The sequence below is a fragment of the Salarias fasciatus genome, chromosome 22 (genome assembly GCF_902148845.1).
Source record: "Salarias fasciatus chromosome 22, fSalaFa1.1, whole genome shotgun sequence".
NCBI lineage: Eukaryota > Metazoa > Chordata > Actinopteri > Blenniiformes > Blenniidae > Salarias > Salarias fasciatus.
The window spans coordinates 22831213-22853713 of NC_043765.1; the positions used below are offsets into that span (position 1 = coordinate 22831213).

General features: G+C 43.1%; 1 protein-coding gene across 1 annotated transcript in view; it reads right to left on the reverse strand.

The window, feature by feature from the left end:
- Positions 1–1671: 1671 nt before the first annotated feature.
- The window catches only part of kcnk9 (potassium channel, subfamily K, member 9), a 42431-nt gene continuing 21601 nt past the window's right edge, over positions 1672–22501 (reverse strand). The window contains exon 2 of the mRNA XM_030121357.1: positions 1672–3204. Coding sequence (XP_029977217.1) covers positions 2318–3204 — 887 coding nt within the window. The 3' untranslated portion in view covers positions 1672–2317. The remainder of the gene's footprint in view (positions 3205–22501) is intronic.

Consider the following 22501-nt stretch of genomic DNA (forward strand, 5'->3'; position numbering starts at 1 on the left):
GTTGATGTGTTTATCGGGTTGTGTTTCCCTAATGGCTCCAAAGTGCAGGCAAACCTCAAAAAGTTGTCAGTTCGGATCTGCGTGCCTCACCATGAGCGGCTCCACTTCCTGCACTTTAGACTCGGGGTCAGCTGCTCGGAGGCACGCGCTCGGTATTTTTGTAGAGCGATCCTCCAAGTCCATTGATTCACAATTTGCCCCGCTTTTAAATTTGGTGAAAGTAATTAATTTGCACTTCAGGAGGTGTGGGTTCAAGGAAAAATCCACCCTCTGATCCTCTTACACTGTTTTACATCATGACGCTCACTTCATTAATTTGACTCATTTTGATGATTTTCCAAGGAGCTGTAAATTAGCTTCCATCAGCGTGAGTCACAGACTGACTCCTTGGTATTGACCGACGTTTCCTACAAGGCTTCTGTTTATGTTTCCCGTGACTGTGTTAATTCTGTTTGTCATCTAGACAGCATCTTCTACCGATCCACTGGAATTCCAGATTCAAATTACACTTTTAATTTCCTATTAGTACTTCTAATCTATTCGGTGTCAATTCGAATTATTCATCATGATAAATAAACGAGATTCTCTTCTATCAGTCTCGATCAGAAATCACAGGGAGCGGCTGACAAGGTTTGGATGTTCTGTAGTTGTCAAAATCAAGCCCCATTTACACGGCAATGTTTGAGTGAAAATGCAAACGGCAACGACGCTCAGAGTAAACTGAAAATGTACATATTCTCCTGAGACTTGACAGTTTTACAGCTGTGAGTCACCTGTAACATGAGCCGAACTTTGTCATCTGTCCATATGAATGGTAATGTTGATGCCAACTCATGGCCTGGCATGCTAAAGACATCGTTTATCAAAACACACTCTTCTAAAACGAAAACTAAAAAAATGCTGCTTTTTCTTTTGAAACGTTGTCGTGTAAACAGGGCCGGAGATTTACACACAGAAACGTTTCTGATGACGATGGAAGAATCCAGTCAAAAACGAAAGTTTGTCAGAAAACATAAATGCTGTCAGCAGGTAATCTAACTCAGTTTGAAACATGGAAGAGGATTCATATTAGCAGCCTTTTAAACAGGGTGTTAGAATTAGGCTTTATGTGTTAATAAAATAATTCAATGATTATTAACAAAGCACTGTTGGAAAATACTGGAAAATAAAAGTTCTATGGTTATTATACTATTATATTACATTCTATTATAAGACCTGACACTTTCATTGCTTTGCGCCTTCAGAAAATTATTGCTTCATTCATCATTTACTATTTATTTCTAATTCTAAAAGCTGAAGTTTAAAAACAAACCTAAATACATTTCTAATCAGACGTTGTGGCTGGTTGAATGGCTAAAAGAGTAATGGAGCGGGATGTGTTGTCAGGTTGCATTATGGGAATGAAGTGATCAATTTGCCTGACGCTGAAGACTTCAGCCTGTGCCTCATCTATATTGACTTTTCCTTAGTGTATCGCATAAATATGCAGGATGCTAATCAATTAGTGATCAGAGCAATGAACCTTGGCTGCATGAAGATGACTTGGTGAACAGGGATGAATTATTTCCTTAAGGTTTTTAACAGTAGACCGAAAGCTTTTGTGGCCACATCTGAATTTTCCAGACAGATAAATGAGGGATTTATAGATATTAATAACAGCAGCATGATCCTTTGAATCCAATACAAGTCACCTCTTTGCCCGACTCCTCCGGAAACAGACGAAACAATGTCACAAAGCCATGGCGTACTCGTAAAATGACATCTAATGCACATGCTAATATTGGCAACAATTATTTTGGCTTGATGTGTGGCAAAACCATTTAAATACATGATTGCTTATTGAAAACAATACCTGATAGGTCATTTTAAACTCTCTGTCTGAGATGACGCAATGGAATATTACATAATGATCAATGTTTCTTCAAGTTAAGGTGAAACAAGCATACTCTCTTTGAAAAATAGTATTTCCCCAGTGTGCATCATTTGGTATGAAACCAAAGGTAAATATATCAATTTTTGTCGTGTAAATGTGTAATAAGGAAAGTCTTTTTTGTGTTCATGTGAGTGCGTTTCCCTTAAATGGAGCAAATCTCTTGAAAAAATAGACATCCATGCTTCATGCTTTGCATCCCAGAGTGTCCAGGCTTGCTGTTCGGCTGTCCCTCACGTCTTCCCAGGAATACTTATATTACATACAACCAAACTGAGGATATCCAAAGTGCCGACATAAGGTTTGGGCAAGGAGCAGCATCAGAAGTGTTTGACCTTGTGTAGAAAACAGGGAAACTGGTTTGTCCCCGTGAGCGCCTGCGGGAGTTCAGATAGATTTCCTTCTCCTCATGAGCTGGTGATTGTCCGAGAAACTGTGGAGGCCCGGCGACACCGAGCTGACGGGCGAGGGGAAGAAGCTGTTTTTCAAGGTGCTGGGCGAGATCTCCTCGATCCTGTAGGAGACCGAGTGAAAGTACTGGTGGGGGTTCAGCTGCGAGCTGAAGGAGTTCTGGTGGGAGAAGGCGCAGCCCAGCCCTCCCATCCCGCCCCCAGAGCTGCCGAAGTCGTGCGAGTGGTAGTGCATGCAGGAGCACACCGACTGCAGGTCCGTCACCTCCGCCCGGTACGGCGCCTCGCGCCGCCGCCTCCCCCGCGGCAGCGTCTCGTCCTGAATGTGGATGATCATGCTGTTGCGGTTCCCGGCGAGCGACGCCCGCTCCTCGGCGTCCCGCCGCTCGTCCTCGCTGTTCATAGTCAGGAAGCGGAGCACCACCAGGTTGAGGAAGGCCCCGATGACCGTCAGGCCCACCAGGATGTACATGAAGCTAAAGGCCACGTACAGGGGCTTCTTCTGGAGGGCCCGGTTCTTCTGAAGGGCCACGAAGTCCCCAAAGCCTATAGTCGTTAATGTGATGAAACAGTAATAGTAGGACTGGAAGAAGCTCCAGTCCTCGTAATGGGAGAAGGCGGCGGCGCCGATGCAAAGCGTGCCGATGCAGGAGAAAAACCCCACCGTCACCATGTTCTCCATGGAGACGTCGGTGATGCTCATGCCGCAGCACTTCTTGATGCGTTTCAGCAGGTACTTGACGAAAGTGTTCATCCGCTCGCCCAGACTCTGGAACATGACGAGAGTCAGAGGGATTCCCAGGACGGCGTAAAACATGCAGAAGGCCTTTCCTGCGTCGGTCCCCGGCGCCGCGTGCCCGTAGCCTGAGGAGAGAGAGGAAGACAAGACAGGGGGAGTCAGTGGTGCGGAAGGATTTAGATAAAGTGCTGTGGGGGGGTGGGGGTGGGTTTTTGGGGTGGGGTGCTCGGCAATCAGCCGCATTTTTGCCCGCTACTCAAAAAGCCCCGGATCAGCTTTTGTTTACAAACATGACCAAGCAAGAAAATCTCCCCGAGAGTGTGCGAGCGCTGCCAAAAGAGGTATTGAATAGGTGCGCGGCGCAGAAATGTGTCCATTCATTACTCTTATTTGGGCTGGAAAGATTACAGCGGCGGTGGGGGAGGAAGGGGCGTCCAATTAGCCAGAAGTTTCCGGTGAGGTAGAAGACTTTTGGAGGAGGGATTGGAATGGAGTCATGGGGGAGCCAGTGAAGCTTTTAGCTTAATTAGACTTTATCTTTGGACTACAAGCTGCTGACTCACACACACACACACACACAAACTGACTTCAAAAAACATCAAGCGATGGGGGCCGACAATACAATTCATACACGTTATTCGGTTAAAATTTTAAAATGTGGCGTAAACGGATTTTATGTGCATTGCAGTATTTTTTTTTCACTCTTCTAAGGTTTCTTCAGATATTACAGCATGAATGAAGCTCCCGGCTTTAAAAAAAAAAGCACCTTATTGATTAGTTCTCTTCCACCACAGCCCATAACTGTGTAAGTATTAAACACTTCAGTCATTGCCAAGAAACACCCACCATCGTTTGGCATGTGCATCACTTCCACCACTGCCCTCCAAAAGCGAGACGGAGTATTTTTCCTCCGCTTTAATGCTGCTTTTTTCCATTCCTCGTTTCTACATGTCCTGAGAAAGTTCTGTTTTGCATTCTCAAATATTGATTCTGTCTTCTCCCATATGGCGTTCCACCCACTTGAGCATGTGCTTAGTTATGCGCTTCAAGAAAAAAAAAAACACCAACACCAACTTCGGCTTGACCGAGCTGATTTGCAATAGAAAGCACAGCTTTTACATTTACATGTGAAATGAGTGTTGTTGCCAATAAGCATGAAAATCCTGCATCAAGAACTGTGGTTGAAGCATTGCATCATGACAATTTAAAACACAGGTTTGGGTGTAATATGGTAATAGGACTTCAAAATACTTCTTAAAGCCACACTTTTGTTGGATGATATGTTTGAAGTCAGGTGAATCTCTGATTTGTGAAGAAACTGGGGAGGTGGATTTCTTGGGGGTGAAAAAAGGGCTGAATAACTCAAAAGAGACAATTTTAGAAGTTGATGTTTTGTAAACTTAATAAAGAAACATGAATTTTGATTTGAGCCACTGTTCAAAACTGTATGACAGTTGCAGGCTGAGACAAGTATATAGATCGAGAACGAGATAGATTTGACCCTAAGGGATGAAAATAATTCAGCATAAACTGAAGAAATGGTTCCTTCATACTCTCAACATATACCGATAACTCAACCCTGTTCCTCTCTAATACCCCTTTCCCACTGGCCAAAAAACCCGTTTAAACCCGCTAATTATCGGCTCCTCATGGCAGTGGGAAAGGGTTTTACCGGGTCGAAATCCCGGGTCGTTTGACCCTGCAATCGACCCGGTAATTTACCGGGTCACTTTGTACCGGGTTTTAGTGGGAGGGACACATCCGGGATTTTACATGATGACGTCGACACAGAGCGGCCACGTTAGCGCGCTAGTTGTTGTTTCTGGACACAGCATGAGATTTCCTTCAAGATAGCGAGACCAGAGAGGTTCCCCTGATCCGTGGGGAAGAGGAGCTTCGTCTACAGGTAACAGGGACTGTGCTACGCTGCATTGTTTACTTTCGTTTTTCTCCGTCGTGCTGATGTCATCAACATGGGACACCATCAGTGCGGGAAAACGCAGACCCGCGGCTCGCCAGCAGGCTTCTAGACACGGGTCTGCATGCAGTGGGAAAGGAGTCTAAAAAAAACCAAAACAAGCCGATCGTTAGCAGGTGAAGACACGGGTCGACCCGCTAGCTGCAGTGGGAAAGGGGTATAATTTCGGCATATAGACGACATGCATCGTAGCAATGTTTCAGAAAAGTTGCATTTGCTGTCGTTTCCATGGATACAGCGTCCAAATAGTTTCCAAATAGTTCCACCATGGGGGCTTTTTCAAACAGCTGTGCTCAGTGGCTCCGAGCATCACCATCGGTTGAACGGACGCCCAAAACCCAGTGAAAGTTTTCCATTTTCACTTGAAAACGTCGTCAAACTGTATTCACCAGGCGATCAAGAAGCAGCTTGCTGGTTAATAAGCTTGGAGCCTGCAGAAGCTGGAGAACCAAAAATTTCCCACAGGGCTCAGTGAAGATCTGGATAATATTATAGGAAGGTTATTGGTGAGTTTGCAAAACATAACTGCTACATGGTTTAATTGCTCCCAGTGATCTCCGAATAAACACACCAAAACACTGGTACAGACACAGGTTACCTTGAGGTCATAAAAATCCTGAAATGTTTTGTTTTTTTTATTGCAAAATGTTGCTGCTTTGAGGTTGAAACTCAGACAAAAACTGCAACTCGAAACAGAGAGACAACTTATCTGCAGCAGCATAAAAGCAACTGGAACATCACCACATTAGCATCCACTAATCCACTGCTGGTATCTGCAGGAAAAGGACAATTACAGATCATATCTCAGGCCAAGCGTCGGTATTGAAGTGGCTTCCTAATTTGCAGCCAAATGTGACTGGAGCCTTTTCACCACAGAGAGAGCGGATGGGAAGTGAGGGGAATGAAAGCCTGTTTCCATCTCATGAAAGTTTGATGCACATGCAATAGCTCTTCCTTTACTCAACCTGACCTTAACTCCTGCAGTTAACCCAAAACAGCAGCCTTAAAGAAACAAGCCAGAATGGCAGCGACCTTGAGGAGTGACTGCACTCCAGCTTTATCCATCGATAATCCGGCTCTCCCTGCCAGCTGCTGTTGATTTCCCATGCCACTGTGTGGCGGTGATAAATCTTTTCACCAGAGCTGGATAAGTTTAAATAACAGAACGGTGGAAATGTTTTATTCCATCCTAATTTCAAGCAGAGGATGAAGAGTTAAAAAGGATCTGAAAGTGAAGTTTTCTAATATCTTGTGTTTAGTGTCGCTCATAAACAGTTTCAAGGCTCATTCATCAGTGATGCTACAGGCTAAACATGAGGAAAGTATGACTGATGGGGGATCGAACTTACTGTTAATTAGGTATGTTGACGGTGTGCATGGGGAGCATTTGAATATCGCATGTTAAAGTCACATGATCACAACTGATGTAAGCATTCAAACCAATATGGAAATTAATCCAAGGAAAGATTCATTAGATGTCAATGAACTGATAAATATACACTCACCGGCCACTTTATTAGGCACACCTGTCCAACTGCTCGTTAACGCAAATTTCAAATCAGCCAATCACGTGGCAGCAGCTCAATGCATTTAGGCATGTAGACATGGTCAAGGCGATCTGCTGCAGTTCAAAGTGAGCATCAGAATGGGGAAGAAAGGTGATTTAAGTGGCTTTGAACTGCTGATCTACTGGGATTTTCAGGCACAACTATCTCTAGGATTTACAGAGAATGGTCTGAAATAGAGAAAATATCCAGTGAGCGGCAGTTCTGTGGGCGGAAATGCCTTGTTGATGCCAGAGGTCAGAGGAGAATGGCCAGACTGGTTCGAGCTGATAGGAAGGCAACAGTAACTCAAATAACCACTCTTTACAACCAAGGTCTGCAGAAGAGCATCTCTGAATGCACAACACCTTGAGGCAGATGGGCTACAGCAGCAGAAGACCACACCGGGTGCCACTCCTGTCAGCTAAGAACAGGAAACTGAGGCTACAATTCGCACAGGCTCACCAAAAATGGACAACAGAAGATTGGAAAAACTTTGCCTGGTCTGATGAGTCTCGATTTCTGCTGCGACATTCGGATGGTAGGGTCAGAATTTTACACCAACAGCATGGATCAATTCTGCCTTGTATCAACGGTTCAGGCTGCTGGTGGTGGTGTAATGGTGTGGGGGATATTTTCCGGGCACGCTTTGGGCCCCTTAGTACCAACTGAGCATTGTTGCAACGCCACAGCCTACCTGAGTATTGTTGCTGACCATGCCCGTCCCTTTATGACCACAGTGTACGCATCTTCTGATGGCTACTTCCAGCAGGATAATACATCATGTCATAAAGCTCCAACCATCTCAGACTGGTTTCTTGAACATGACAATGAGTTCACTGTACTCAAACGGCCTCCACAATCACCAGAGCACCTTTGAGATGTGGTGGAACAGGAGAACTGCATCATGGATGTGCAGCCGATAAATCTGCAGCAACTGCATGATGCTATCATGTCAATAAGGATCAAACTCCCTGAGGAATATTTGGAGTACCTTGTTGAATCTATGCCACAAAGGATTAAGGCAGTTCTGAAGGCAAACGGGTCGTCCAACCCGGTACAAGCAAGGTGTATCTAATAAAGTGGCTGGTGAATCTATAACTGATATATGCATAACAGAGAGTGGTTTCTTACTGTTAAACATAAAGCAGAATTAATATGAAGAGTTGAACGCGATGATATAAAAGTTGCCAAAGAATCGTATTTCTTTCCTCCCCAACATGTGAGAAAATTCTAATTACATCTTTGGATTGATTTGTGTAAGCAGCCATATCTCTTAATCCCCACCTTGCTCAAAATGAGCTAATTAATTGATATTGATTGTGATTGCTACAATTTGCTCTCGGTGAGTAATCAGGACAGGATGAACAACAACATCAGCCGCCGAGAAACGGCTGCTTTTATTTGATTCGAGCCACAGCTCCACTGTGCAGACAGATTACTCCAAATCTTGGAAATCATCTTTTTTCACACCCCCAGACATCACGTGCACCATTTCTATTTGCTCATTCTATTTTTTTTTTCTTTTTTTCCGTCTCGACGGGCGTCTGTTGTTTGCAATCAGACTTGAGTGTATTGGGTATCGATTTGACGACCACAGAGTGCAGGGTCACCACACTCATATGCACAAACTGTTACTCTTCTCTGAGCTTTGAGACACTGCAACTTCCTAACTCAAAACTTTTGAGTAGTGATATTGTATACTGTGTATTTTTCTCCCAATCCAAAACCAGGTAAAACCATATCTGTCTCACCCATGTCAATAAGATGTCAATACAACACCGATATTTTGTACAAAAGCAAAGACAGCATCTTGACTAATAAATACCTGATATTCATGCGTTTCCAATTCAACAAATAAACAAGTTGACTTCATGGGAAGAATAACCCACGTCGGCTGATTATGCAAAAGGCAAAAATAATAACCCGCATGTAAATATTACAGCCTGTCGAGGCGACAACAAACTTATGAGGACAAACAGAGTCACTGAATACTGAAAGCTAGCTCAAAGAAACATTTGGAAAAGGTGCGAAAAGGACTTATCCAGTCGACAAGTATGAGGCAGCGTTTACAATGTTTCAAGTCAGACATCACCGTTTCTGCATATTCGCTTCAGAAATGTTTAAAGTTTGCATGGCAGTTTGAAAACAAAGTCCGTTCACACAGTAACGGCAGAAATACTGGAAAGGACGTAGTTTCCATGTCTGGCCACTAGAGGGTGATGCAGAATGTTTTTGTGATGTAAGTAAGTTGGCACGTTTTCAAAAAGTTGTATTGTGAACATGAACAATAACAGATAAAGCGAGGATCTTTGTTGATCTGCCTCTTAAAGCCTTGTTTTACAGGACAAGTTTATATGTTCATCAATATGACTTAACAAACACAGTTGTTTTTCTTTTATGTCTTTTTAGGGCAAAACAAGTGTATTTCTCTAACCTTTCTCGGACATACCGTCATCTGGGTTTAGAACCATAAAGGTTCTTAAATTAAACACATTGAGAAAAAGTGACCTGCAGTGTCATTCATTATTAAACTGAAGATGAGAAGTAATGTTTGGTGATTTGTGCGATAAACTGAGACCGAAAATCAGTGTTTGGATTAGGTTGGGGTTGATGGACAATATTAAAATCAATTAATATCAATAAGCTTTAATGTTGTCATTATTGTATTCATTTCTGTGAAGGAGCGCTCGCATCCAGCTTATTCGGCATATTCCATAACTTGCTGAACTTAAATGGACGAGTCAGTCGATACAATCTTCTACAACTACAGAGGTATTTGCATGATATCAAGACAGTTCTAAATGAGATCAGTGATTCAGTTTATTTCCCAAATAGCTAGTTTAAATTTAGTCATTACTTACACTTCTTAAAAAAGAAAAAACAGTTACTAGTTTACGCATTGAAGTCAGACTTATGCAACTAACTTCTTGTGTAACAATATGGAGGCATAATTACCATTATTTTCCTCCAGAGGGCGCAAATGGTACCATGCACATGAAAGGTATTGTCAATACAAGATGATCCGAAATGAACTGATCAACAAAATAGACTGGCCAAACATACACCAGTGTATTGATAATGTCACCAAATACATGCAAACATCTCCCTCGTGTCTTTTACAGAAAACTGTTCTCTTCCCAGCTAGCTGCTAATGCTATGCGGGAACGTTCAAAAGTTCAAACCATGATTGTTTAAGGCTGAAATAAGTGAAAGATTAAATCTGTAGAAGTGTTTCTTTGATGTGTGCGATGGGACGAGCGGCGTCTGCTGCAGCGCTGCACTGTGTAATCTGTTTGTCCTGTTATAATGACTCTATTATCTGCTGTTGTCTTGGGAACAGACATATTTGCTTTGCTCACACAGAGCCCCCTGCCATGCACAGGTGCTTTTGTGTGCGTGTGTGTGTGTGTGTGTGTAGGTGAATGAGTGTGTTTGTGTACGACCGGAGAAGAAGAGGATCATGCTCTCTCTTGTTTTTTTGTTTTTTTTTTTTTAATAGGCGTTAAAAGCAGCGAGAGAGTCGCGGCCTCTCAAATTTTACATAATTCAACAGGTTTTAGTGTCTTTTTTTTTCTCATTAAAAGGGAGAGGTCGAGCTGTGCAAGACTCAAGAACGGACATAGAGAAGCAACACAGCTTCAATTAGTATTCTCCGACAAGCTGTTTGTGAGAAAAAAAAAAAAACACCAGTCTTATCAGCTGCAAGCACAAAGTATGTCTGCAACAGAGAGCTCACAAGCCATTAATTGAGATGCAGTAATTCTTGCCTTGTTTACCCAAATGTAAATCTGATGTGAGAACGTTAACCAAGAAAAAGACAAAAAAAAAAAATCTTTGACAGCTTTCCTCTTAAACAGATTAGCCATCCTTCTGGGCTTCCTTTACAACAGTTATTCAAGCCAGTGGGATTAAAATAAACAGAATAACAATTGATTTCTTTAATGAAGCAGACACAGAGCCAAAACTCCTCCCACATAGATGGCACATCTGACTGGTTATGGAGTTTTTGGTCTCTCTAAATTTGAAGTTAGGAGTTCAAATGATACAACTGTTCAGCTCCTCACACTCTGAAGAAACAAGACCTTTATTATTATTTTTGTTTTCCAAGGATCAGCTTCACTACTGGGCACATTTCTAGGATACCAGTGATTAGCAGAGGGTGGCAATTGTTATCACAGTGAGCCTTTGTTTACCGTCAACTGGTGGTGTTGTTAAGACCACATACCGTGACTCGAGACTGATACCCCTTTCCCACTGCAACTAGCGGGTCGACCCGTGTTTTCTACCTGCGAATAATCGCCTTTTGTGTCCTTTCACACTGCCTGCAGACCCAAGTCTAAACCGCCTGCTGGCGAGCCGCATCGCTGCGTTTTCCCGCGCTGATAGTGTCCCGTATTGATGACATCATCAGCGCGACAGAGCAAAGCGAAAGTAAACAATGCAGCAGAACACAGTCCCCGTTACCTGTAGATGAATCTCCTCTTCCCCACGGATCCAGAGGAGCTCTCTGGTCTCGCTATCTTGCCAATACTTGAAGAAGGAAATCTCACGCTGTGCCCAGAAACAACAACTAGCGAGCTAACGTAGCCACGCTGCGTCGACGTCATCTTCTAAATTACCCTGTCGACTCACGTCTGCCTTTCACACTTCCTTTCGCCCCTCCCACTAAAAGCCGATCGTAGCCGACCCGCTAAAAACCCACGTCGATTGCAATGTTGAAAGACCCGGGTCTAATGCCAAGTGAGCCCTTTCACATGAGGAGCCAATTATTAGCGGGTTTAAACGGGTTTTTTGGCCAGTGTGAAAGGGGCTTGAGAAAAGAGCAAGACCAGAGTACTAAGTATGAAGATAGGAGTGAGGGCATTTTCACTCCAGCCCTGTTAGATCTGGACCTGAGATACTTCAGTGACTTCAGTGAAATAGCCTCCCTCATTTGGGCATGTGTGAAGGCTCTTCTTGGCTCAGTTCTGGATCTAAAAATGGGGCAAGGCTCGGTCCCTTGAAATTGTGGGTCTCGACTCCCTTGTAAGCAGACTTTCCGGCAGCTGTGGCGAGAGTACGGGACGTGGAACACAATGCATGGGTAGTAAAACAAACAAAGTCACTGATGTGAGTCAGAAGAAACAGACACACAAAGAAAGAGTTGACAAACGTAGAGTGGTGGGAGAGTGTAAGCGCTTAATGATAGATGGTCAGAAGACTATATCACTCTTGCTTATGGCCACTGAAACGGGATTTAGACTTTTGGTTCGGAATAATCAATGAAATTTCTTCTTCTTGGACTTTACTACCTTGCTGGTGAGTTTGTTTCGGGCGACAGTGCCCCACCATCAGTTAGTAACTCTATCCTGGCTAGCTCAGTCAGTATTGCATGAGACACTTAGTTTCAGGCTCTTGGGTTTGAGCCCCATGTTGGACGTAGGAGCTTTTCAATATTTTATCAATTCTCTCCTGAATAGCTTCAGTACAAATCTATGCAGTGTTTCAGGCCTCAAAGGGTGCTTTCACACTGGGGTTGCCAGTAAAATCTGGACTTTAGACCAATTCAGGACTTTCTCGGAAAATCCTCATCATTTATGCATGTGTGAAAGCTCCCCTTGATCAAAAATCCAGATATTTCGAATGAACTCTGGTCCCCCTGAAAACTCCTGTGGACTTTCTGGTCTCTGAGTATACTCCACTCAGAGACCAGAAACAGTTGTAGTGAGAGGATGTGACAAGGAGTAGAACATATTTGATTTAAAAAAAGTAAACGAAGCTAGTCAGAAGAAGCAGATGTCTTGCACTGAATGGATTGGTGAGGACGTACAGGCACTCACTGATAGATGATCAGAAGATTATATATCAGGGTTGTTTGTGGGTAGTCTCTAGTCGGCTACTGTGGTGGGAGTCCTGGTTTTGATCCACATCAATAAAATGAGCTGGATTTCTTCTTCTGCTTGTCTGATTTGCGTAATGTTGTCCATGTGTTTGGTTCGCTCTCAAAAGTGCAGTTGGAAAGCAAGGCAAACCAAATGAAGCTTTGAAGATTCTCTGTTCCACTCCGTCAGAGAGAGCTGAGTCCCGGACTATCCTGGTGTGAAAAACAACCTGAGACAAAGAATGTAGGTTTCCTGGACCGATTCAAGACCATGACCAGAGCAGCATAACAAGGCCAAGAACCAGACTAAGACCAGAGCATTCTAAGACCAAGACAGAACTAAGACAAGACCAGGAATGTAAGTTTCCAAGACGGAGTCAAGGCCAAAATCAGAGCAGCGTCCCAAGACCAAGAGTTTATATTGCTGAGATTGAATCAGGACCAGGACCAACACCAGATCATCCCAACACCAAGACTTTGAGGGGCCAAGCTCGAGTGAAGCCCAAGACCCTAAAAATGTGGTCTTGAGACAGGGCTCATGTCCTACAACATGCTGGAGCAAGTCACAGCACACTGCTGGGAATTCAACCTGAGACCTCTTCAAAATGACTGCCCTGTTATTCTCCTGAAGGCAAATATGTACATGCATTCAGAAAGAAGAAGAAAAAAACACCAGCAAATAGTATATTTCATGTCAACAAGTTCAAAACTCCTCAAATATTTAATCATTTTCAGGACTTTATATGTCAGCTCACATATTTAAAAGGGTTTGTTATTTATTCCGCAACTATGTAACTTTGGGGACATGTGAAGATGCAATAAATGAAGCAAACATATTTTGTAATTCACAGCTTTCAAAAAGAGAATTACCAATGGATCTCTTGGACATCTGTTGAGCCGTTGAGGAACAAACAGAAAACAAAGATCTGGTTTTCTGTTCATCTTGACATGAGCTTGTGTTTGATACCGCAGCTTCTCTCTCCAAAATGTTTCAAGTACTTTTCGGTTTCGCCGCACATCTGTTGAGTCACTCTTCAAACATTCAAACACATCGACACAAAAGGTGCCCACCCAAAATAGTGCGGGCCTCGTTTGAAGTGGGAGGACGCAGAAAAGCTGGAGCTCGGCGTGCTTTTTCCACAGCCCTGGTTCCTCTGGAGTCGGTCTGCGCGAGGCCGTGTTGACTAATGTGTCAGTCTGACGGTGGGCTGGCTCCACTTTGAGACGCCACTTCATGAAATGTCAGGGAGCTTGTGTACGAAATATCACGGCGATTACTGTAGTCATGAAGATAACGGGTTTTCATCCAAAATGCACCAATTTCATGGAGGAGACTCAGAATAAATGAAGTCAAAAAGATGCATATTCAGGAGGATTATAGCAAAGTGCAGCATGAAACCTAAGCATGGCAGGGTAAGCATAGTTCCACAAAAAATTCTGGATTCCTTTTATTTTCACTTCCTTCAAATGAAGAAATACCTATCTCCTACCCAAACAAAAACCACGGTTTGAATCTCTATGCAAACCCGGGTTTGAATCTGTACCTGAACCAAGATTTAAATCTCTACAACACTCATGAAACTGAATTGAATAATCGTACTATGCCAGCTGACTGGATTTTGAAGACAATCGTTTGACAATCCCAAAGTTAGTAATTGGATCCCCCACCTCACCCTGACCTTGCATTTGCCTTTTTCCATTAGGAACGATCTCGGAGGGTGAAAATATGAGATTGATCAAGTGAAGTCTGTTGAGATTACTTTAGCAGCTAAAAAGCAGTAAATAAGAGAGGTCCATTTCAGCTAATTTAGCTCTTACATCTAAATAAGCTCGACTGCTTCAGACTCAGAATGTTTTCTTTTGCTCAGTCTAATAACATTTGGTCAACATTTGGTGCTCCATTTGGAAGAAAATCCCACACACAATTACAGAAAAGACACAAGAAAAAAAAAAAAAAAGATCAGCAGGATTCATCATCTCTGAGCCACGAATCAGCACAAATTTCACTTTTAAGTCATAACACTTGCAAATAACTAAAGGTGCCACAGATGCCACTGAAAAATAGACACTAAATCACCAAAGTCAGCGGGATAAATCCTTTCCGTTTCCTCTGGAAACCATGTATTTTTATTTATTCATCCATCCAAGATTCTCGACCCATTTGAACCATCTGATGGGTGCGGGTGAAGCTGGAGCTCATTTCTACCCAGCTGACTCTGGGTTATTGCCTTCATTCTTTCACAGGGTAACTACAGAGACGGACACCTACACACACTCACATTCACACTTTAGACACGCCAATTCATCCAGTACATCTTTGAACTGTAGGAGGAAGCTGGACCACAGATAAAAGCCATTCAGAAAGAGCCTGATCAATAAAAAGAAGTGGGGATACTGACCTCTACACAAAAGTTTAAACCTAAATCTTGTAAAGGTCGCTGGCGATCGTTCTTAAACGAAAAGTAAATCAAAAAGTAAGGTAAAAACAGATGTAAAACAACGTAGCGGATGAACAGTTTGAATACACAAATGAACTGACAAATCTGAAGAATGTAGATATACACACACACACACACACACATACACATAAAAATGGTGTAAAGCTGAGAGCAATCAGGGAGCACAGAGATGGTGCAATCAAAAACACATGAGAGGAGAAATCCAACAATCACACAGCCAAAAGAAGAAAGATGCAAACATGAAACCATGGCTCAATATCCACAACAACAAACACCAGTACAACGAGACAAAAAACACAAAGGGAACACACTGAACAAATGACAAGAGAAGCTTAAACGAATCAGTAACACAATCAGTTCATCATGGATACTTTCAGGCCCTGTTCTCATGACGATGTTTCATTTGAAATAATATCATTTTCACGTTTTCGTTGCAGAAAAGTTTTCATCGACTCTGAGAGACGTCATGCAAACGGACACCGAAAACACTAAGGAAGTTTTCTGTTTTCACTTGAAAACACTGTCGTGCAAACGTGGCCTCAATAAACTTGAAATACATGCTTCTGAACTGCGAGAGGAAACCGGATAACCCAGAGAAAATCCACCGGCAGCACATGGAAACTCCACTCAGAATGTTTGAACACTATCTCAGCTCTGGGTTTTGACATTTAGTTTGCACCAAAACACTGATTCAGCCCGACTGATTGGACAGTCGGACTTTAGCTGCTGTATCAAGATCAAACCCAGCTGCTTGTAATCCTTCTAAGAAAATGCAAATAACTCCCGCAGCGATCTGAAAATTCAATCTATAACGGAATAAATTCATGGCACCCCCCGTCGGTCTCTGCGGTCACACCCAAAGTGCTTTCCATTGTTGCGCACACTTATGAATACCCATAACAGCAGCTACCCATCATGCATTGCATGACTCAGCCTTTGTTGATCTGCTCGAACACTCCACTATGTGAACGGCTGCCCACACCCACGACGTGTCCTCCATAGGTCTGCGTGAGCGAGCGAAACCCGTGACTCACCGCCGCTCACAATCAGAATTGACACAGCTTGCGGCCCAAATCTAATTATTCTATCATTCTATTATTATATCATAAATATTTAATTTTAATCCAGCCCTGTTTAAAAAAAAAAAAAAAAAAAAAAAAAAAGCAGGGAACATCCCACGGTCATCGAGCGGATTAATGAATTAACCATCAGCCGACACCTTGAAGGAGCAAGAGTTCTTGTTAAAGGACAGACGCTGGAGATCCGGCGCTCTGCTCATCTGCTTACCAAAGTGATTCCACATTAATCCTTAAAGCAAGCCAAACCTGTGAAGTGGGCCATTCCTCTGCCGCATGAAATATTCATGATGACGTATGAGATGGGATTTAAAGTTTAAGCAGACTGATGCAGGAAAAACTGATTGAGAAGGATGGCTTCGAAGGCCCTCGGGAGTCTCCAATTACAGTCAAGAGCCGCAAAACACACACGATCCTGATGTGTTCCTGCTGTGGAAAGTTACCGATTTTAAGTTTGAAGGTTTGACATGACATCAACAGAAAACATGAGCGTCACCACCGTATTAGACAACGCAGGGATGCTTGACAAATCAGTTATGTATTCCATGGGGCAGTTTCATAGTCTCACATGTAAAAGCACTTTTCCCAGTTCAGTTTTTATTTATTTATTTTTTTTTTATAAAATACTAACTGGACTTGCTGACATGTTAAAACTCATTGCTAATATTTCTTTTTTTTTTTCCATGAAGTCAATTAGTAAAAAACTATACTTTCTAAAAACAATTCTAAATGGATACTGGAGAAATAATTTTTATTATTCATTTATTCACAGAAAAAAACAACAACAACAACAAAAAGGATCACTGCTGACATTTTAGAGCCATATCTCACATTTCGCCTCCAGCTCTTAGTCTCTGCTGAAAGTGGAACAATCGTTGGCTTATTGACTTTGAATTGACCCTAAATAAATGAAGCATGTTAAGAACACTGAAGCTGTAAAATGTGTTTTGTAACTTCAATCCGATATCAAAAAATTGAGCTTCAACTCCCTGGTGAGTTTAGGAAAAAACTTCAAAAGGATTTAAATGTGTAATTGAGCTGAATAATTAATTTCTAACTCAGAAAGACAATGTAGAGGCTGTATTATGATAAAACAATAACAAACAGAAGAGCGCATGGAGTCTTATTAAAATATGATGGAGCACCACAGTGTTTAAACTATTATGTTTAAAAAAACCAATACTTCATTTTTTATGCTGTTTTCTTCTTTTTCTTCTTCTTTCTTTTGTCTGAGTTTAAGTGGAAATGTTATCAATTAGTATCCTTTTCAAATTTATGTGTAATCCAAAAATGTGTATTTTTCTCAATACAAATTTCTCTTTTAGAGTTAAAGTTGAGAGAAGCGTCTGATTTTACTGGATCGGGATATTAAACATGAATGTGGAGGCTGTTTATCACTAAAGGCTTCTCACACACCCTGAAGCATGTTACCGCCTCCCTAAAAGAACTTGAAATACAGCAAATTCTTACAATAAAAATCTGCTATTTAACACTTTCAATTTCTTTTTTTTTTTTGCTTTTTATCACCATTGATCTATCAAAAGTAAAATAAACTAAGGAAACAGCTACAGGTCACTCCAGGAACACGGTCCAAGCTCCGTCTTGGGTCTACAGTCAGTCGGCGTAGGGCAGAACGTAGATGGACGGACGCTGCAGAACCGTCAGTTCCTCCTCTTGCTGCAGCCTCCCTGTGGCTTCCCTTTACTTTCACACACAGCTGCTTATATAAAGCCTTCCACCCATGATTGTTGACACTGTGAAGGCGGTCCCTCATTAGCGGCGGCTCACAGACTGAACGCTCGCCCTGCAAGTGTCTAACGGTCGTTTAGGACGACGTCTTCTTGCCCGTTTGATCCTCGGGGTTAATCCGCGCCGTATCGCTTCCAGCGCCCCGGCCGGCATTAATTGCGGCGGGCCGCGGCATTTTAACGAAGGTCAACGAGAGCAGGGAGCGCAGGGGTGAGCACACCTCGTTCAGACGAGTCTCCGCGACGTCAGCGACGAGAGCTTAATGCGTCTGAGGAGAGGGAACGCCATGGTTCCCTGTTCCAGGCGGGGAGCCTCTCGCTATCGGCGCTTTCTGGAGGACTGAGTCCCCCAACAGTCCCACTCGGTGATGGTTCCGGTCTTTCAGCCGCTACTCATCTTAACTCTGTTGTTAAGGCAAAAAATGTCAAACGCACAATTCCACGCCGACAAAGAGGCAATTCCGCCGATATCTGAGATGCCTGCCAGCAGCGAGGAAAGATCACATTTACATTTTAAGTGTTTTGTCCCGTGCCTTTTATTCAGAGACTTACAATGAGCCGCGGAACGGCAGAGAAGCGTGAAACGTGCAGACAGAAAGCCGTTTCACCTGAAAGTCGAGGTTTCTCTCATTACAGGGATGTTTGTTTTTGAGACGATCACTCACTCAACACCAGAACAGTGAGCTCAAAATAGAGAGAAGCTTTTTCTTCAGCTCCCTTTCATCGTTCATGCAGTTGAGTGAGTGTAACACTTCCCTGTTATTTCTTCTCCTGCGACCGGAGAGGAAAAGCGTGAGCTTTATCGTTATTAATCTTGACTTCAGTTCGATTATTCCATTCCGATTTATTTATTTATTTCAAGCCAGATTCGACACAGTCGTCTCCAGGGACAAAGCCAACAGTTCCACGTGAGCAAGCATGAGGGGAAACCTGCAGAACCAGGCTCAGCGGAGGAGACGTCTGGCTGTTCTGGTTGAGATTAGGGGACAAAAAGAGAGAAGAGGACAGGAGACAGAGATCCAAACCCTGGTTGTGTCAGCAAGTGGAAACTAAAAGGTCTGACCTGCTTTTTGGGGAGAAATTGACTGACATAAGAGACCGTATTTCACCTCATTATATCAACATTACATCATATCAGGGGACAACGAAGTTCAGAGGAACAAATATCAACAAAGTCAACAAACGTCCTCTTCTGAAAGGCTGCTGATGCATTTGTGCTTTAATAAAAAGCACTAATGGGGTCCAATGAAGGAAGAACAGTCACTTGGAAGCACAAATCCTAAAACACAAAGACATCAGAAGTTTTTAGTTTATTAAATCTCCCGACTTTCTGATTCGTCTTAGTTACTATTTCTGCGACTCTCTTCAGATCTCCTCGTATCGTACACGTGCGTTTGATCCCGCCATGAGCCTCTTTTCGCATCCAAAGTTGCAGTCGGAGCCGAGACGAGACCCACACCACTCGCCCCCAAACGCTAATAAAGCAACATTCAACCTGCTGCCGATCCCGCTCCGGTTCACTGAGGGGAGTGTAAATCAAGATCTTTCTCCACTGTCACACGACATGAAATAACTGCACTTTAATGTGCGTGCCTGTTCACCTGCTTCCTCGTTACAGGGCGGGTCGCCATAACAGGCCAAGAGATGACAAAGTATTCAAGTCATTAAGGGTTTTTGAGAGGTGCAGGCCCATTTCAATGTAAAAACTAACCGGGAAATAACAAAAAGGAAAGCTATCTGGAGTGGACACATGCAGATGGTAACTTTGTATATGATTCAACATGTGATTGACGCTTAACCTTCACACAGCAGATTTTTTTTTTCTCTATTACTTGCACACACACACATAAGACACACAGCCTGCCACACAATGAAAGAGACGTTTCCCCCCCCCCTATATGTGAGGGAGTAAAGGTCACGTCACATCTCATCAGCAGTCCTGCTGATTGTTGATGGGGTTGCAGCTTGGTCAGATAAGGTGCCGCGAAACAACAAAGGCTCTCGAGCTGTTCCATCAGCATCCTGAAATTCCACTGGATGTATGTTCTTTCGCTTTCTCGAGGAAGAAAAAAAAAAAGCACCTTGGCTCGGCACCTGGGATGATGAATCTTGTAGGAGGGAGATGAACTCCACTTTTTCTCTGCATGGTAAAATTAGACAAACCCAAAATGTTGTATTCTTTTTGGAGGAGCAAGGTATGATCTGTGAATACTGGAAAACTCACAACGTTCTGCAGGATTTGTTAACGTTAACACACATTTTTTTAGAGGAAATCTGAATTAATCCTGTATGTGTGGGGCCCACATTGTTTTGATTGGATTAAAAATAAGCATCTGGATCATTTCTCAATCATCTCTATATTCAGGATCAACTGTTTTTTTATTTTAATTTTCTGCCAACAGTATATATAAAAAAGAAATAAAAGAGGGAGTGTGAGCTACAAGCTGAGCAGCCTGAACAATAAAGCTGGTAATCCTCAGTATCGCCTGTGTAAGTTAGACGCCGCAGCTCCTTAGAGAATTTGAGATTCCTTAAATCTGGCTGCGTAGCCGGTGTACACTGGGTATGTAATCCACCTCATAAGTCCTGTTATTTCTACGCCGACTGTAATTCCCGCGGTGACGGCGGCATCGCGGGACGTCGCTCCCCTCGTTCTGAGAGTGGCTCCACTCCGGTTCTCCGAGCCTCCTCTCGCGAGCGCGCTCCTCTGATGGATCCGCGCCGGGGTTCGTTCGTCGGGAAGCGCAGCAAAACAAGCCGGCGAGGCGAGGCGAGGGAGAACAGAAGCCGGCAGACTCATGTCACCGAGACAGGGGGACGCACGCCGAACGCACAGAGCCACAGATGCCATCGCCAAGTATGCTAATGAGGACGGAGGAGAGAGGAAGCCGGTGTGGCGGAGGGGTGGGGGAAAACATGGAAGAGGCAGCGGGGAGAAGCAGCGCGGCGTCGGCAGATGCAACAAGCAGAACAGCCGGCCGAGATTCCACCAGTGGCTTTGGACAACTGCTCCGAAAGGTTGATCAGCAGGTCGACTTCTGGGTAGAGAGAAAAACCCCGATGGGCCTTGACGTTAATCTGACAGAGTTCGAGTAAAACCAACAGTAACGTCTGTGACAGCTTGAGCTTCATTCCCCACACACATCAATGGGCGTCCGTGTCTTTTCATCCCTTCTCCTCTTTGGATTGATGCAGTAAGTCCAGGCATTTGGCCCAAATGAACTCAAATACTAATGTTTTCTCTGATTTTCACCAACTTGAAAGATCTTTTCAGTACCTTTCAAAGCAACATCTATAAAGTGCTTAAACAGAAGCGTCTAACTGCTTCCTGTCGGCCTGATTTTCTTCTTTTCCCTGATTGATAGCACCTGCTCTGCATTACCTCCTGGATCGTTTTGTCATCCGTCTGCTCATCTCTCCATCAGTTCAGTTCATTTCTGTCCCCGATGGGCGATTTGTGTTACAGCATAAACCATAAATAATGCATTTCCATACATAAATGGCATGCATCCTTTAAAAAACCATGAGGAAGGATACAGAAATATCAGTAGCAGTGACTAAAATAAACTAGACGGAGACAATTCAATACAATTTTTTTTTTCTGTCAAGTTGTGACTTTATAAAAAAAAAGCTGTTTATACATTTCAAAGCATAAGTTTGCACATGGATTCTGACTGTAGAGTTCATTCCGTGCCCTTGTTTTTGGAGTGTGTTTAATTCTCGTGTTTGGAATTGGACTGCTTGTTTCAGTAGAGTTCAGGGAGTTTCCTGACTGCTCTGCAGACTCAGAACTTTGGACACCCCCGCAGAGAGCGAGAAGCTCATCTCCACTCCCAAATGACCCAAAAGCCAAAGTCCATGACGCTTCTCGTGAAAATGCATCATTATAGTGTTTTTGTTTCAGTAAAGTTTTGAAAACAATGTCCGTATACACAGAAATGCCAAAAACAATGGAGTTAGCATGCCAGGCACTGTTGGTTGTTTTCCAAAAGTTCTTTTCAGCAGCACTGTCATTTAACCGGACCAAAAACTGTAATAAAATGTTAAAGTTTGACTTGGAAATGTAAATTTTAAAGGTTTTTTTTTGTTTGTTTTTGCCGTTTTAGTTCTTTTAGCTCCTTTCAGTCATTCTCTTTTTAGCTCTTCATGTGACTTTTTAGCCATTGTTGCCGGTCTGAATGGTTTTAGTTCTTTTTGGTTAGCAGCGCTATCAGTTTTAGCCATTTCAGCTTTTTCAACCATTTCAAACAATCAATCAATCAATCAGTTTGTTGCTTCGTGGCCTGCTAGCATGCGACGTGTCTTTCAGCTAACAACCTAACTGCCCGTTGTGAAATGATGTGAGATGATAGCAATGTAAAATGTAAAAAAAAAAAAAAAAGTGGAATAAATATATGAAAGCTTCAGGTGGGTCCTACAGAAAACCTCTGGTCTGCTCTCTGACGTCAGCTGCTTCAGGAGTTTCCTCTGACTGAAACATTCTGCTGCCTCCTGAACCCCTGCCGTCTCATCCCGGCGTCTTCCGAGGCCTCAAATGCGGCATTTTCTCCGTTGTGTGTGCAATTGTGGCGAATCCCACTTTAGCAGGCGCACGCTGCGGGATAAGAGTAGATTAGCTCTGGAAGAAAAAAATGATTCAAATATAATCTTTCATCCTCCAGCAGATAGACGATTCTCATATCCCTCCGCTATATTTTTGACCCTGGCGTCTGCGTGCCTTCAAAATTTCTATTCTCGATTACCACAGCGGCAGG